The sequence below is a fragment of the Nannobrachium achirus genome (genome assembly GCF_963921795.1).
Source record: "Nannobrachium achirus genome assembly, chromosome: 21".
Taxonomy (NCBI): domain Eukaryota; kingdom Metazoa; phylum Chordata; class Actinopteri; order Myctophiformes; family Myctophidae; genus Nannobrachium; species Nannobrachium achirus.
This window is the reverse complement of record NC_137828.1, coordinates 24,733,379-24,750,759: the sequence shown is the minus strand read 5'-3', so window position 1 is coordinate 24,750,759 and position 17,381 is coordinate 24,733,379. Positions and strand designations below refer to the sequence as shown.

The window sequence follows — 17,381 nt, the reverse complement described above, 5'->3', positions numbered from 1 at the left end:
CCGCCTCGCTAGCCCCACTACTAGCCCAGCCAGTCTCGTCGTGCTGTCTGTTCTGTTGATAATACAAGAGTATTATAGGCTTGTATACTTCCTTGTTGCTCTCCGAGGCTCTGCTGTACGCTGGGAGGAGGAGGAGGAGGAGGAGGAGGTGGAGGAGGTGATGGAGGAGCGCGTGAGGAACAAGTTCATGTTGTTCTGGAGCTGCTGTTCCTCCTCTCCTCAGCCCGTCGTTGTCGTCGTATGCAGGATGGATCTATTGAACACTGACTGAACTGAACCGAGGCGTTTCTTCTCGAGGAGGTGGACTTTGTGTGTGTGTGTTGTGGAAACTGAATGGTGTTCTTCTCACTGATCTGCTGGCTGCTGCTTCAGGCCTGTTTATGTTGGATCCTCCTGTCAGTGTCAGCATGGAATGGAATGCCACCGTCTAATAAGGAGGAGGTGGGCTACACATGCTAGCTAGGAGTGGCTAGCTTTGGTGGCTGCTACGTTCACCTAGCATTCCGCTAGCAGATATCATATACATCTGGTGGGGATGATGATGATGATTTGATGATCGACTGTCCCCGTTTGGCCGATCGAGTGGGATTATAATTGTGACTGATCGTCGCGGACGTTGCCGCTTGCTACCATGTTATGACGGATCGCCACCAGTGGGATCATAGCCGCCTGCTAATGGTTGGTGTGGATGCTAATGCTCGGCTAGTCGGTGGGCTAGCTGGCTGCCTGTGGAATACACTGCTAGCGCACTAGACCGCTGCTCAGCTAGCCTAATGTTTTGTTTTAGCCGCCGTGCAACGAGGAGCGTAGCTTTAACAAACCCATAGTATATAGCATATTAGGATAGGAATAGGATATTTACAAAAAAAGACTTGTGTAAATATTTTTTTGGCATTTCATTAGATAGATGCCTAACTCGGAGGTGCTTCGTGAGGGCAGGGGCAGGAGTCCCGCGGCGCAGAGGAACGCCGCCCGGCAGGACAGGCGCGGCAAGCCGGGGAGCAGCGCTGTCCAGCGGGAGAGGCACCACGACAAGAGGCGCTCCTCGGCGTCCCGGAGGAAGAAACGGTCGAGAGGACAGCCGAGAGGAGGCAGAGAATCGTGGCATGCCGGCGCAGCTGATGGCCACGATGGCGAACGTAGAAGCACTTTCCAAAGAGAGGGTGAACTTAGGACTCTGGTGGAGTACGACGACGTGAGCTCCCAGTCGGAGGGCTTCTCCGGGAGCCCTTCCACTCCCAAACAAACTGACAGGCTGTCCGTGGACCGACTCAGCGAGGTAGACCTGGCTGAGTACAATGGACCAGCTTCCCCGGACAGGAGGCACCACAGAGCCCGGGACGCAGTTCACCCTGCCAAGGACGAGCAGACCAGGGGACCATCGGTGAGGAGCAAGCAGGAAAAGGAACCAAGGCGAAAGGACCGTCCCAGCAGAGAGAGCGACTCGAAAGCAGCCCGCAGTGGTGGAGGTGGCAGTGGTGGAGGTGGCGTAAACGTTGCTAAAATCAACCGGGAAACTACAACGAGGAGCAATGACAGAAACGGGAAAAGGACGTCTGCGTCTCAGGCCCCGGTGTCTGCGGACAAGACGGACAAGAGGGATTCCAGGCGGCACAAAAGCAAAACGAGACCCGAGCGGTCCGAGAAAGAGCCCCCGTCTGCGTACAGAGATGCTCCACAGTCTTACCGAGAGGACCGTGAAGACGTGAGGGCGTACAGGACTCCGAGGAGTCCTGGGTTCAAAGCGGAAAGTCCCTATGGGACATCGTACCCGTTTGGATACCAGTCTCCTGGTGGTAGTAGTTATAACCAGCTGATCTCTAGACGGACAAGCCCTACCTTTGGGAACAAAGACAGACCAAGACAGTCGTCGCCCAGTTCAACGTACTACGGTCGGGACGCCGAGCTGTACGGAACCTACAGCGCTACAAAGTCGCCCAGCACATATTCGAGCAACAAACGGAAACGCTCTCCTGCGAGCCCGGCGCCATGGCGCAGGTCTCCCAGTTATGGCAAACACAGCCCGTTTGAACAAGGGGAGCTCGGTGGAAGTCCCTACGTGAACCGTAGGAGATCACGAAGCCCGTACAGGAAGTCACTGAGCCCAAGTCCAGATGTCAGGTGAGATCCTTTTCCGAACCTCTCCCTCCGCTATATAGCTCGAACTCGGAGATGAGGTTCCTCGGCGTCAGCTGCTCAAATGATGATGAATCTGGTGAATGTTCGTAACGCTTACATGATTCTTACCTTTACTGCACATCGTATCCGAAAAGTAGAGGTCGTTTTTGTGTCTCTCAGTCTCAGATGTATAATGTTTGAGCGGTGGAGAAAATCTAAGCAATGGGTTAATACGATGTGCAGCAAAGCTAAGAAACATGTAAGCGTGGCGAACTTCCGCCGGAGAAATCTCATTTGGGCAGCTGACGCAGAGGAAACTCATCTCGCAGCTATATAGCGGAGGCTGGCCCGGGAGAGGTTTCCAAGATATAATATAACATATAGAAGGACATGTGTTCTCCTTCACTGTTGATAATGTTAATCTCTTTATTTGTTTGGTAGGATATGCACAGCTTCCAACAAGACAGTTAAAAGGTGATGAAATCCAGAAGGACACTTTTGTTTTCTTTTTCCACCCGCCCCACTAATACAAACAATCAAACCCATGTTTGAAATATGAGCTGTGTGTGTGTGCGCGCGTGCGAGGTGAGTTTGAATTATGACCCAAACAGCACCCCATAGGCCTACATACTTGGTCACCCAGCGGTATTGCAGTTGATGCTCAGGCTACATACAGACACATACACGGACACGCACACACACAGACGCATACACACACGGTCACACTAAGGAGACGGTGTGACCACCGCTCAAAAAGAAAAGGGAATGAAATGTCTGTAACTGTTGACAGAGCAACAGTAGAGGGAGGGGGGTGGGAGTACTATCACCCACTGCACAACTGATAACATAGTTATACAAAAGTCAAACACTATACAAGTCACCTACTTTATTTGTTAGTCATACTAATCCATTATCAATCCTGACGAAAAAGTAATTGAATTGCGATTGAGCCTAGTACCTGAAACATCATCTTATTTTGTGATGTATTACCTACTATTATTGCCTGGTGTCTACTATCTCGAACTATGCCTAGATATCGACACCTAAAGAAACATGTTATAATATTTCTGGTTGAAAATGAAAGTGAATGACAACGACACACTATAGCCGCCCTTCACTGACTATAGTAGTATTCATGTGTTTAATACTGACACTGGATATCTAACAGATGTATTACACATGCAGGTGTTATAAACCAAACTGATGCTGAATGCTCAAACTATTATCATACATCATGTAGCAGGCCCGAAAACTGTGTATTTTGTCTCCAATTTCCAGGCGCTCCGCGAAGTCACGGAGCAGAAGTCCGTACTCGTCCGCGAGACCCTCACGCTCTCACAGCCGCCACCGCCACTCCCGCTCACGGAGCCGGCCCTCCAGCCTGTCGCCCAGCACCATCACCTTCAAGAACACCAACAGCCTCGCCGCCGAGCTGAGCAAGCAGAAGAAAGCCAAGGCGGCAGAGGCGGCCGCCAGAGCCAAGAGCTCCAGCAACGCCTCCACGCCCACCAAGGCCTCTCTGTCCGCCCACCAGCCCAGTCCCAAGTCCAATCACACCGTCAGGAAGGGCCGTCCGCCGTCGCCGCCTCCCCCGCAGCCCGAGAAGGGTCCCAGGACCCCAACGTCCATCCAGCCTCAGTCCCCCTCTGACAGCAAGCCCACCAAGAGGACCACGGAGCACCAGCCTAGCAGGGACAGGGACCGGGATGGAAAGGGCAAGGATGACTCCATCAGTCGGGACAGGAGGAAAGCACCGGCACCGGCACCCGCACCCGCACAGGGCAAAGACAAGGAGCGATCGACCGGCCCCGCTGTCACCTCGATTATATCGACTCTCCCACTGCCTCCAATTATCCTTGAGCACATAGACAAAGGAGACAGGTATTTGCGTCCGATTAGGTCATAATCAATCGTCACATTTGACATTTGATGTCGTTGTCTTTAAAAAATATATATATATATACTGTATATATCATTATAATTAACCAGGACTCTTTCCCTCTTGTTTTCATCATTTCAGCCTCAAGGATACATTGTCCTTGCTCTCAGGGAAGAAGAAGCCAGAGAGAAAGGTCCGCCAACTTCTGTCAGACCTGCCTCTGCCCCCAGAGCTTCCTGGTGGCCTGACGGCTTCCCCTTGCAGCCCGCCTGACGACAAGAAGACACAGGCACTCCGCCGCAGGCCCAAGTAGGTTTTTGATTCGTCTTGTTGTGTCATTTACTTATTTTCTATTGATATGAGCCATCATATTGTCCAGCCTGATTTAAACTTTGTCTCTGATGCCGGAAATAACATATTTTCAAGCTAACAGCGTGTTGCGCTGCATCACATTGTTGGTGACAATGTATACAAAGTGCTGTAACGTGGAGTTTAATCTCTTAATCCCCAGAATCTGTGGGCCACGGTTTGGCGAGATCAAGGAAACTGAGATTGACTGGGGCAAGCGCTGCGTGGACAAGTTTGAGATCATTGGCATCACGGGAGAGGGCACCTATGGCCAGGTTTACAAGGCTAAAGACAAAGACACCGGTTAGTGTTTCACTGACACTGTGGAAAGCAGCCATTAATTGTGATTGAGCCAAAGTGGGAAACTGTAGATCAGGGGTCTTCTATGTTTTTCAGTTCATTGATGGACCCCTTAACTGAGAGAGAGATGAGATGTATACAATTATGTTGCAGATACATTTTTCATAGATGGGTGCACAGTTATAAATATAACTTAAATCAAATACCTAATACATGTGTATATGAGCCAGTCTTGCATCCCTTATTTTGGAGTTTTGCTTTTTCCACTTCGGTGGCATTTTCCACTAGCTGTCAAACAAGCTAGTGTCATCAGTTTTGGGGTCACGTTAATGTGTATTTTCAGACATTTAACCACTTAAACCCTCAATACCGTGACCCGTGGCTCTGTACCTGGTCTGCTCTTTTTTCCCTGTACACCAAACGTCTTTCCTGAAGCGTTGTGAGCTTGTAGATGAGCTATTCTTGGCAAATGGTTCCCCAGAGAATAGGGATGCTAGGGTTCAGGTGCTTTATAAAAATAATTAAAAAAATATATACTATCACACAAATATTTGACAGCACCCCTGTAGTAATTCTGAGGACCCCCTGCTGTAAACTATACCACTTTGACCTAAGATCTTTCCCGTCCATAGCTGAAATGGTGGCTTTGAAGAAGGTCCGCCTGGACAACGAAAAGGAGGGCTTCCCCATAACCGCTATCAGGGAGATCAAGATCTTGCGGCAGCTCAACCACAAAAGCATCATAAACATGAAGGAGATTGTTACTGACAAGGCGGATGCCCTGGACTTCAAGAATGACAAAGGTATGTTCTACTGTATATGGGTAACAGAGCACACTTTGGCTGGCATGACTTAATGATTATGATGTGAAAGGACCATACAGTACATACAGGTGGTAATGCATTTTTAGCCCAATGACTATCATTTCAGCATGGTAGGAAAATGAACTTGCAGAGACTTGAGATGGATAGGTAATCCATCACATTGAACTTTGTCAAATTTATGTTATTGTGTGGGGAATAATGCGATTCAAAGTGTTGATTGATTTTAGAAAATAAAAATGTTTTATTCTGAACCTTTTTTCTTTCTTTTCTTTTCTTTTTTTTAATAAAATGTTTTGACCTGAAGGTCAAGATTACATTTATCCCCTGATCAAGCAGGCAGGCTCAATGGTAAATCTCAGGAACGTCTGTGCACCTCTTGGTGCAGGAAACAGGGTTCAAATCCGGGGTAGAAGAGGAAAGTGTGGCTCCGTTTGTACACTCAACTTAAAGGCCCACTCCACATCATGCTGCATCATATGATGCAAAATGAATCACTAGTCATGCTGAAAGAAATACTAAAATATCTCAAAACAGAGATTGAACACAAAAAAATAACTTGTAATAAGATTGTGTTGATCGTGTCCCAAACAACAATAAAATAAGATCTGGTTGTCCCAGAGGTGAAGTGGGCCTTTACAGCCTGCAAGGGTCCATTGGGACCCCTGGTGGTCCCCGGACCTGATGTTGAGAACCCTAAACAAGAAGACTGTGTCTACAGCTTTCGGACATCAGCCTGTCGTAGATCAAATAAAATGAACCAAACAAACCTCCTTCCTTTCCCAAGGTGCGTTCTACCTCGTCTTTGAGTACATGGACCATGACCTGATGGGGCTCCTGGAGTCCGGCCTGGTCCACTTCAACGAGAGCCACATCAAGTCCTTCATGCGGCAGCTGCTGGAGGGCCTCGACTACTGCCACAAGAAGAACTTCCTGCACAGGGACATCAAGTGCTCCAACATCCTGCTCAACAACAAGTGAGTACATGGGATCATAGCCTGGCCATGACCAAATTGACATAGTTTCCTTGTTTCTCCTGACATGTATTTCGCTGTCATCGGGCAAAAACCTCTTATCTAGCTCCATATTGTAATTTTGTAAATGAATGCCCTATAAGATTGTACCACAGCGTCAAACACAGGTATCAAAAATAGCAGATACTGTATACATGCTCGAAACGTGGGTGAAGCAATGCTGCGTTATGTGCGCACACACACACACACACACACACACACACACACACACACACACACACACACACACACATATGTATGCTATTTTTTATTTGAAACCTGAAAAGTAACAGTATGAGGTTTCCATCCGACAAGCAATTTATCTTGTTATGGAAAGGGCATTTTCTGATTACTTTTGGTGAATTGTATATATTTTCTTCTCATCCCTAACAGGGGTCAAATAAAGCTTGCAGACTTTGGCCTGGCTCGTCTATACAACTCAGAAGAGAGGTGTGTGCTGCCTCATGTATTTGCATTGTTCTTGCTGCAGTTTAGCTTGTGTTGCTTCATCCAAAGACTTGCTATCTATTAGTGAATGAATCCTTATTATGCGCTGCTTGCAATACAATATGGTAACAAAATGTTCCCCATTGGACCGCCTTGTTGATCCCTTGCAGTCGACCGTACACCAACAAGGTGATTACACTGTGGTACCGCCCGCCAGAGCTGCTCCTGGGAGAAGAGAGATACACACCTGCTATTGATGTGTGGAGCTGTGGGTACGTAACCTATCAATGTTGATCCTGGTTTACTAGAGGCTGCTATCCCCCTGGGTCAGTTATTCTTCTATTGAAAATCCCTTTGGTCGTCTTGCAGTGTATACTGTAAGAACTGTGTTCCAAAAATAAACAAATCACAGGGGTTAAAATTCTCAGTCCTGGGGACTGATTTCAGTCTTGAGGATTCCATAGGGGTTATTTCTGAGATCAGTGCAGATCCACAAAAAATAAAAAAAGATAAGGAGGTGTAGCGATGGCCGCGGCGTGAATAACAAAAACGTCAAAACGCTAGTCAAGTGATCTCCAAACTAAAAAGCAGTTATCATTTCAAGATCTGAGTATTTGAATTGGCCAGACAAGCAATAGAATACAACAGAAATTCAGAATGTACTTCTATAAAATGAAGCATGGTTAGCAGTTCAGAACTTCAGGGAAACACCCGCACGCCATGTTTCAAAAATCACATATTTGGTCAAAAAAATAATAAAAAAAAATCAGTCTTTGGATTTTTTTGGGGGGCTTTAACCCCTGAAATCAGCCCAGCAGTTTTACTCCTACGGATATGAAGCATCAACTGACGGCTAAAAAGTACTAATTCATCCAAAGAGTAAGAAACCAAATAAATGTTCTTCAAACACAGACGTTATCAAATGTAACTCATTATCATAGACACAGTTCTTATATGACGCAATCTAAAGAATTTCAATTGAAAAACTAAAACTATTCTGAGACCCAGAGGTAACAGAGTGATGTCGGGACTTTGCTACGCTATTGATCAATATGTTTTGAATAATCTACTCATGAGTGTCATCATCTTATCTTGTCCACCCTATAGATGCATTCTTGGGGAACTGTTCACAAAGAAGCCAATCTTTCAAGCTAATCAGGAGCTTGCTCAGTTAGAGCTTATCAGGTAAGTTCAGGCCTGCAGATGTTTGAGAAATGTTGTCCTTAAAAATGGTACACAATTTGTATCTTCTTGACATGAAGTCCTGGAAAGGAATTGTGAAGAACAATTTAGACATTTAGCAGACAGAGCGACTTATAGTAAGCAAGGACAGCACACGGTAACATTGAATGCATAGAAAGATTAATCTCCTCTCATATGTAAACCAAGATCATCAGTCTAACCCAAAAATCTATAATCTGTACATTGAAACTATACACACTATTGGATGAACCTGGCATCCATCTACATAACTAGAGATGGGACGTATGCCAACAAATCGTGTCTTTTGAACGGCTCTTTGAAATGAACGATGGGATCCGGTTTGCAGTAGGTAGCCGTTCCTTTCTAAATGAACAGTTGTGGAAAAAGTACAAACATTCTTTACTTATGTACTGTAAAAGTATCAATACTGCAATGTAGAAATACTCCGCCACAAGTAGAAGTTTGGAATTAAAATGTACTTTTGTAAAAGTACAAAAGTATTGGTATCAAAATGCACTTAAAGTACCAATAGAAGTACTCATTATGCAAAATGTCCCATTTCACAAGTTTTCCAATGAATAAAATGTAGGATAAAAGAAACATTTGAAAATAGCAGATCTACAAGCTCAAAATGCGTTGCAACGCGACACATTGTGAGCTTGTAGATCAGCTATTTTCAAATGGCATGTATGTACCTATATATGTCAGAAATAAATGTATATAGGGTTGAAGTTATTTCAAAAATCAAAATACAAAGTAACTAGTAACTAGAATGAGCCATTCTTTTGAACGGCTCTTTGAAAGGAACGGATCCCAGAGATCTGGCTCACTTCCAAGAGCCATAAATCCCATCTCTATACATAACATGCTATCTAAATGACATTTTAACCTTTGCATAAGCCTGTAAGGTCATCAAGGCTAGGGCAAGCGTTACATGCAAGTGTGACGTCCTATTGAGGACTTGCAGCTCATTGCTGTACCTTTGCTTAATGTGTGTGTGTCTACCTTCCAGCCGGATCTGTGGGAGCCCGTGCCCTGGTGTTTGGCCAGATGTTATTAAGCTCCCGTACTTCAACACCATGAAACCAAAGAAGCAGTACCGGAGACGGCTACGAGAGGAGTTTGCTTTGTAAGTAAATTATATGCAAATCTTCCACATTTACCCCATGGGTGGATGCCCTTGTCCACATGCAGCGAGCACGTTCTTCAGTGTCTTGTGCCAGGATATTAGACATTAAACGTGGCTATTGACAGCTGTTGTTGTGTGGATTAACCCGTTTAGAACAGAGGTCGATTCTAAAAACGCCTTCTAAATATGTTTTCTGAAAAAACTTCCAAAAGATAAATAATTATGTTGCTAAAGTATATATCGTCTCTGTCGGTGGAAACCTTGTCCAAAACTGTTACTTTTCAGGATACAAATAAAGGGCAAAAGTAGCAGATGAGATCTACCAGCTCAAAACGTGTCGAATGCACTTGTGACGTTTAGGGCTTTTCGCTATGCGTCTTGGCCAGGCGGTAAAGATTTCAGGCCGGGCACAGCGCCTGGCTTATAAGGTGCTGCTGGAAACCCTGATAATAGGTGTAACAAGTCTAAATGGATTCAATGTTTAGGCCACTGATGATATTTGAACCAGTAATAAAACATATTGGACAGAAAGAGCCTAGGATCTTTCAGCAGTGTGTTATTTAAGGTCTTTCTCTTTGCTCAGCATCCCACCGTCGGCCCTGGACCTGTTTGACCACATGCTGAACCTGGACCCCAGTAAGCGCTGCACGGCCGAGCAGGCGCTGGTCAGCGAGTTCCTGAAGGACGTCGACCCGGACAGGATGCCTCCACCAGAGTAGGTTTCTCTCAGCTCATGCCTGGTTTTGTCACCCATCCAATAGGGCCATGTCACCATTATTAAATTTTACGTAGTTGTGTAAAATAACTAGGTACATTTACTTAAGCACTGTACACTACAATTTTGAGGTATTTGTACTTTACTTGAGTGTTTCCGATGTCCAATACTCTTACTTCTACTCCACTACATCTCGGATCCAAATACATTTATTGGAAAACTTTAGTTGCTAGTTACTTTGCAGTTATAAACGACTATATTATAAAGCATACATTAATCCACTTCAGCCCTATTTTATACAGAGGCTACTTGAAAATAGCCGATCTACAAGCTCACACCGCGTGTTACGCGTCGCATTGCGATGCGTTGTGAGCTTGTAGATCTGCTATTTCCACTACTTTGTGTACAATCGTGCAAAATAATTGCAACTATCTCAAATAATAGCAGTTAGGCGATAACGTGATAATTGTGAATGGCTAAACTCACCATGATTTACATGCCAACTCTCCTCTCCTCTCCAGCCTCCCCTTGTGGCAGGACTGCCACGAGCTGTGGAGTAAGAAGCGTCGGCGACAGAAGCAGATGCCAGAGGAGCTGGCTGCCCCCAAGGTCCCCCGCAAGGAGATGGGCCTGGACGACAGCCGGAGCAACACCCCCCAGGGCTTCCCCACTACCGGGGGTCTCAAGGCCCCCAGTGTGTCTGCTTCTGCACTGCTGGGTGAGGAGGACATTTCTTTTGTAATCTAACGCCCTACTTGATCATATTACACAGCAGTGGTTTTCAACCTTTTTCACATCAAAGACCATTATTTATTCTGCATTTGAGCCACGCACACCATTTCATGAGATTTAGCCTCTCAGATCCAAAATGTAGAATATTTTGTTATTGTTGGATAATATGTTGTCCACAATTCCATACTGTATTGATGTGGTAACAGGCAAAACATCAAAATAACAATTCTTCTACATTGTCTAAATTGTAAATTAAGTAATGTAATGCAGATGATTAACAATCATTTTACACTTGAGAGCAAGTACTAGTAAGACGCCTAAGGGCGAAAGGCGACCTCGCCCTAAAGGGCTAGGTCGCTTTTCTAACCTATATACTATAGATGTCAGTCTAACCAGTTTGGCTGGTTCTACAGACAGGGATCTCCATATATGGTCATAAAAGGGATTTTATGTGGCCGATGTGTATGTACCCAGACAGGTGACGGTTCTCATACTAAACTGCGATTAAAGATCTATAAAGTTCTATTTGGTTATCAACTCTTCATAATTTAGCTAGGGACTGCCTGAAACCCCTGTAAGGACAACTGGTTGAAAACCATTGTACTATAGCGTCACACAAAAGCATCAAAAGTAGCAGATTTACAAGCTCGAAATATGTTGCTTTGCTCTGAGTGTTGAGCTTGCAGATCTACTATTTTTGAATCCTGAAAAGTAAGCTTTGGACATATGAGGTTTCCACCCGACGGACGATGTCAATCTACTCATCTTGTAACATTGTTTTGTTTAAGGAAAGTATTGCATTGTATTTTCTTGAATATTTGTGGTTGAAGAAAGGTTTTTCTACCTTTCATGCTGCTTTCACACTGGCAAATGAATAGATACAAAACTACACAGCATATTTGTAGCTTTGTATCTAAAGTTGAAACCTAGCTCAACTGATGTTTAGCTTTGTAGTTGTTGTAGCTTTTGTAGCAGCTATAATAAACGTCAGATACAGTATCTTGTATCTTCATGTCACTGGCATCCATTGAAACATAATGTTAGCCTGTATCTTTGGTATCTTTGTATCTGGCAGTGTGAATGCAGCATTAGTCACCGATTTTGATTGAAGCAGTGATAAAACGTTGAGATGTAAGCAGCATTACTGGAGCAAGATATGGGTTTTGAAAATGTTCCCGTCTTTTTGTCTAATTGTGGAATTATTTGTTATACACTGTAGTTTTATGTTTGTCTGACTTGTTTTATCTGGAGCAGATCCCTGTCAATCCTGATCCCTTTGATAATAAACAAGAATTGTAATCTTGATCCCTCTGACGATAGACAATAATTTTAATCCCAACATTGTCTGGTAGATCCAAAGGGTCCCAACTCCCAGCTGACCAAGGAGCAGCTCGCCGTCCTCATCAACTTCCTGGGCCAGCCCAACAACGCCGTCAACTCAGCGTCCCAGTTCGAGTTCGACCCAAAGGTCAGTGGTCAGCAGGGGTTACTTGCCCAAAGGTCGTGCCCATTTGCCCAAAAAGTCAATCATCCAATCATCCATTATACCTCAATACCTCCAAATCCAATACCTACATAGCTATGATTGAACATGTTTATGGTTTCACACGTGTTATTTATATATTTTTTTAAAGTGTAGCAACAGTAAAAACAGCACATTATAGGTAAACAGTGCTCTTATTTTACATTCCACAGACCAGAAGACAGAGCGCGCTGGTCACCTCAGGTGTTTAGACAGATATCTTGTGTTGTGTTTATAGACGGTTGCGTCCCCTCTCAAATAAGCACTTGCCCGGTCGGGCTACCTTAAAGCCAACTTCACCTGCCCGAAAGTTTTATTTACCTGCCGGGGGCATGTGGGCAAGCCTTAGTGTCAATGCCTGGTTGTGTAAAGTAACTAAGTGCATTTACTTAAGTGCAATTCTGGGTTATTTTTTACTTTACTGGTGTATTTCCAATACTTACACTACATCTCAGAGTTAAATATTGTACTTTTACTACAATTATTTGACAATTTACTTTGTAGATTTTGGTTATTAGAATACATACATTAACCACTTCAACCCTATATGCATTTTGGCCATTTGAAAATAGCCGATCTGCAAGCTCACAATGCGTAGCGATGCGACACATTGTGAGCGTGTGGATCTGCTATTTTCAAAAGATCTTTATACATTTGAAAACTTGAGTACTTTTTACTAGTTTGGTAACGGTGTTTCTCAAAGTAGATTCCAGGGACTCTGTGGGTTCCACAGAGTTGCATTGACCCTTACAAGTCTGTAACTCTGACAGTGTACAAATGGACCCAAATGAACCCTAACGGTCCATTTGGTTCCATTTGTACACTGCCAGAGATAAGGGGAGACCTTGACATTTGAAAGTTTGAGAAACACTGTGGTAAAACATGCTAATACTTTTTCCACCACTGCCAAAGGTCACCCAGGAGACCCTGCAGCAGCTCTCCAAGGTCCTGGACCACGACACGGAGAGACCCGGCGCTGAGCCCTCCCTGCCCCTTCCCCTCCCGCCTCAGCAGCAGCACACGCCCAGCCGGCCCCCCGCTCCGCCCTCGGCTCCTCCTCTTGCCGGAGTGCCACGCACCCCTCCCATGCCCAAGCCTCCGTCTCCTCCTCTGTCCCAAGGTTAAAATAGTTTGGGATTTTTCATTACCGTTTTAGTTATTATAAAAAATTTTTTCAATTCAGTTAGTTTTAATTCGTTTTTTAGAGAGTTTTAGTTTTTATTGTTTTTCTTTTTCTTTTTTTTTCTTCTTTTTTTCATACTTTGGGTTCTTTGTCAGGTGCAGGATCAAAACATGTCAGAGTAAGTAGGCCTATTGTGTAATAAAAACTCAACAAAAGATTAAAAAAAACATTCAGGTACTGTTGGTAATGAGGAAAACTAAAGCTAAGGCCATTTTATCAATAATTTGAGTTTGTTTTAGTTTTTTGTGTACGCACGATACAGCTTCACTTGGTTGTCGTTTTTCTTTTCTTTTTTAGTTCAGTTAACGATTTTTTGTTGTTATTTTGCTTGTTTTCAATAACCTTGCTCCTGTCCTCCTCCACAGCAGCACCACCAGGGGGCGCTCCAGAAGCGGGGGAGTCGGCGGCCACCACACAGACGGCCATGACCATGCTGCTGGCACAGCTGCTCCAGGCCCAGCAGGCCCAGAGGCAGGAGCCTGGTGGTGGCGGAGAGTGTGGAGACGCAGCGGGCGACGGCGGCACTAACCTCCCCACTACAGGGGGTCCTCTCCCACCCACGGAGCTCAAGCAGCCCCCAGAGCCCAGCCCGGTCTCTCCAGGTAATGCAGTAGTTCTCAAACTGTAATAAAAGAAAGTTTATAACATGGGAATGAATGCAAATTCCATTAATTGTTAAGTTGAGTTACTAGTGCAGTTAAAATAATAGCGTAAATGGTACGGTAAGAGTATAAAACAGTAGTGCCACATCAACTGAAGCAATATATATATATATGTCATAGTATATTGGAGAAACAGCACATTCGAGACGCGGAGCACTCGAGATGCGGCACGGGGCGGAGCAAGCGGTCGCCACAACAACGTACTCCAGGCGGTGCGCCGCTCTATTGTCCACGACACTGCGAGCGGCTACCGAAGCCCCCCTGTATCCACGAAGCCCAAACGAGTTACGAGGCCCCCCTGGGTCCACGAAGCCCCAAGCGGCGCGAAGGCCAGCGGACCTTGGTCCTGCTCTTCGCCCCCGAGCGCCGCAGGCGCGAGTGGCCGCGAAGAGCGGGCCAGGGCCGCGCGGCCGGCGGAGCGCCGCGCGAGTTACGAAGCCGTGGTGAATGCAATCGTTATATTTATGCCCAGGCCGTAAGGCCTGGGCAAGCGCACGTTAAACGCCCTGTCCAAGTGACTACAATGGAGCTAATGGCTAGGCTAGGCTAGGCTAGGCTAGGCTAGGCTAGGCTAGGCTAGGCTAGGCTAGTAAATAAAGAGTAAACACTTCCGGTCTGCGGCGAGTTCAAAGCGTGACGTAACTCTCTTATCCAGTGGCTGACGTCGCCATCTGGTGGTGATTAGTGTGTGGTGAACGTCAAAACGAGTGCTCCTTGACAACTTTTACTGGTTTCTTGAACATACTGTAACATATATATATCGTCGTTGTCGGGTGAAAACCCTGTATGTCCAAAACCGTTTGTTTTGCATCTATCATTTTAAAAATGATTTAAACTAGTGAAAACAGCCGATCTACAAGCGATGCGAGGCCTTGTGTGCTTGTAGATCTGGTGTTTTCACTACTTTTGTGCGACCGCCTTGTATGATGAAGCTGGGCTTTACTTTACGAAAGAACATATACATTTGAAACTTGGAGATACGAGGTTTCCGCTCGACAACGGCGATATATATATTTTTTTATCCCACAATTTTGTAACCCATTTTTCACCCGGTGTCAATTATCTAATGTAATCCTGGGCGCTACACTCCCTCTGCCAACCTGGGGAGAGCAACAGACTGACCTTGTGCTTCCTTCTATGCATGAGGAGTCGCTTCTTTTCACCTGCCAGAGGGGAGTTTCCCCTGTTGGATGTAGCGTGTGCGTGTGGAAGGAAAACGTTATTCCAACCAGTTCCTTTCCCCTCCATCAGGCGCCAGGGGGAGGCAGTATCTACTATTATGAAATATCATGTGATAAACGACGTCTTATCGGATTGGTATACAGTAGACTGTACTCATCGATACCAGCACTTTAGGCTGTTATTGGTAGCTTTTCCCATACTAATATTGGTACCGGAACAACTCTAAGCACTAATTTATAAAATGTTCTTTCTTCCAGTTTCTGAGGCAGGCGTTGTCGTATCCATCCTCCCCCCGGACCAGAGGCCGCCCGAGCCCCCGGAACCTCCGCCCCACGCAGACCTGGACTACAGACAGCAGCCGCCCCCCGAATCCCAAACCAGCCTCGCTTTACTCCCGAACGCACCGTCATCGTCGTCCGGCGGAGGTGACGGAGGAGGAGGCGGGAGGCCCCTGGAACCCCCAGACTACCCGCCCCTCCCCAGCAGCACAGAGGTACCGCCGCCAGGCTACGGAGCGGCAGACTACAGCCACCACGCGCCCCATCCCCCTCGGCCGTTCCCCCCCACCGGCTTCGGGGACACTTACATGGGCCAGATGTTAGGAGGAGGAGGGGGCTTGCCGCCCCACACCCTGAGGGAGGCCCCCCTGGTCCCGTCCGCCCACCAGGAGCCCTACCCTCCTCCTCCCCCCCGCGCCGCAGACACCAGCAGCATGATGTTCTCCGGGGACATCGACCACCGCTTCGAGTACAATCACAGCCCCCTGCCCGCCGTGGTGGAGCCAGGAGCCCACTCCTCCAACCCCAACGCCATCCACCTCTACAACCACTCCATGGTGGGTATGAAGGACGGCGGCGGGCCCCCTCCTCCTCCCCCACCGACCGTCCCCGGGGGGGCACCCATCGGCCAGTCGTGGGGCTCCCCGTCGCAGCAGCAGGTCGGGGCTCCTCCCCCTCATCCCCTGGGCTTCGCCCCTCACATGAACTCGACGGCGGCAATCAGAGGGCGAGGCCTTCCGTTTCGATAAAAAGACTGCGCTGTTCCGCAGCTGATCTGAATTTTTGGCGTGTCACACTACCAACGGGCATAGAGAAATAGACTAGAGGACTCGACAAGTATGGAGCCCCGGGGGGCCTCTCGGGCTTCTCTCGACCCAGAGGAGATCTGGAGACGATGCACACCTCTGTTTGTAATAACTTAAAAAAAAAAAGAAATGTCAGTGTGACTGTGTGAGGCATTGTACTCCTCTCTGGAATGTGAAGTACATTGCAGAAGAACCACAGAAAGGTTAGGAGCTTTTCTCGCTCATACCATTTTTCATATTTTTTTGTAATCTATTCTGCTGTCTTTTAAATTAAACTTTTACCCCCCCTTTTTTTGACTGTACATTTATCCAGGCCAGGTGTATTTTAAAATCTCTACCTTAGCCTTTCTTTAATTGCCTCCAGCAGGGCAAAAGACTTAGTATTAATAATATTTTGCACTACTGACTTCAAGTAGGCGGAAACTATTTTAGCTAATGATTTTGAAACAAATTGTGCATTATCTGCAAAATGTAAAAAAATGACCAGTAATGTAGTTTTTGTTTTTGTTTTTGCCAAGAATATGGTGAAATGATGATGGGTCAGTCGATTCGCGAGAGCGTTGGTTCCAGAGAGACTGGTAGCACTTGGATGACTGCAGTAAAACTGATAGCTACTGAATGACATGATAGACGGAGGCCGTGTTTAGTTTAAATTGCACAGGCCCCTTTTGCCAATAGCCGTTGTAAAATCAAAAAGCAAAACGAAAACACTTGTAACCCGCATTCATAAGACAAGCACCAATGTCTTTTTTTCCTTTCTTCTTTTTTTTTTTTTTTGTACTAAAATGTTTTTGTTCCTCCCTCCCCCTTTGGCAAATGTTTATTAAAGAAATGCCAACAATGCATTATGAAAGTGTTTTCTTTCTGTAAGGCTATAGGTTTATTATTGTTCTACTGTACGTGTTATAACGTGATAAGACGGTTTGGTCATTTCATCCTTTTAACCTGATCCTGTAGGTTTACACTCTATCTATAGCATTCGAAGGATCAGACCCTTCCTCACCCAGGAATCAGACCAACTCCTTATCCAGACATCAGTCATA

The 17,381-nt window shown here is 45.9% G+C and overlaps 1 protein-coding gene across 1 annotated transcript; it reads left to right on the top strand.

Moving 5' to 3' along the window:
* Positions 1 to 256: 256 nt before the first annotated feature.
* cdk13 (cyclin dependent kinase 13) lies at positions 257 to 17,181 on the top strand. The gene is made up of 17 exons (XM_080751854.1): positions 257 to 2,121; positions 2,560 to 2,592; positions 3,397 to 3,999; positions 4,139 to 4,306; positions 4,509 to 4,648; positions 5,278 to 5,448; positions 6,254 to 6,443; positions 6,873 to 6,929; positions 7,097 to 7,198; positions 8,034 to 8,111; positions 9,142 to 9,258; positions 9,842 to 9,973; positions 10,495 to 10,691; positions 12,058 to 12,173; positions 13,140 to 13,347; positions 13,776 to 14,012; positions 15,512 to 17,181. Exons 1-17 carry the CDS (start codon positions 908 to 910, stop codon positions 16,279 to 16,281), a joined length of 4,533 nt encoding a protein of 1,510 aa, XP_080607980.1. The 5' UTR covers positions 257 to 907; the 3' UTR covers positions 16,282 to 17,181.
* The last annotated feature ends 200 nt before the right edge of the window (positions 17,182 to 17,381 follow it).

What these genes read in the sequence shown, in the direction of transcription:
- cdk13 (XM_080751854.1), top strand. Translation starts at nt 908, where the DNA reads ATGCCTAACTCGGAGGTGCTTCGTGAGGGCAGGGGCAGGAGTCCCGCG. An exon ending in ATTGATGTGTGGAGCTGTGG is followed by an intron (nt 7,199 to 8,033) that starts GTACGTAACCTA and finishes TCCACCCTATAG; the next exon opens with ATGCATTCTTGGGGAACTGT. An exon ending in GTCTCCTCCTCTGTCCCAAG is followed by an intron (nt 13,348 to 13,775) that starts GTTAAAATAGTT and finishes CCTCCTCCACAG; the next exon opens with CAGCACCACCAGGGGGCGCT.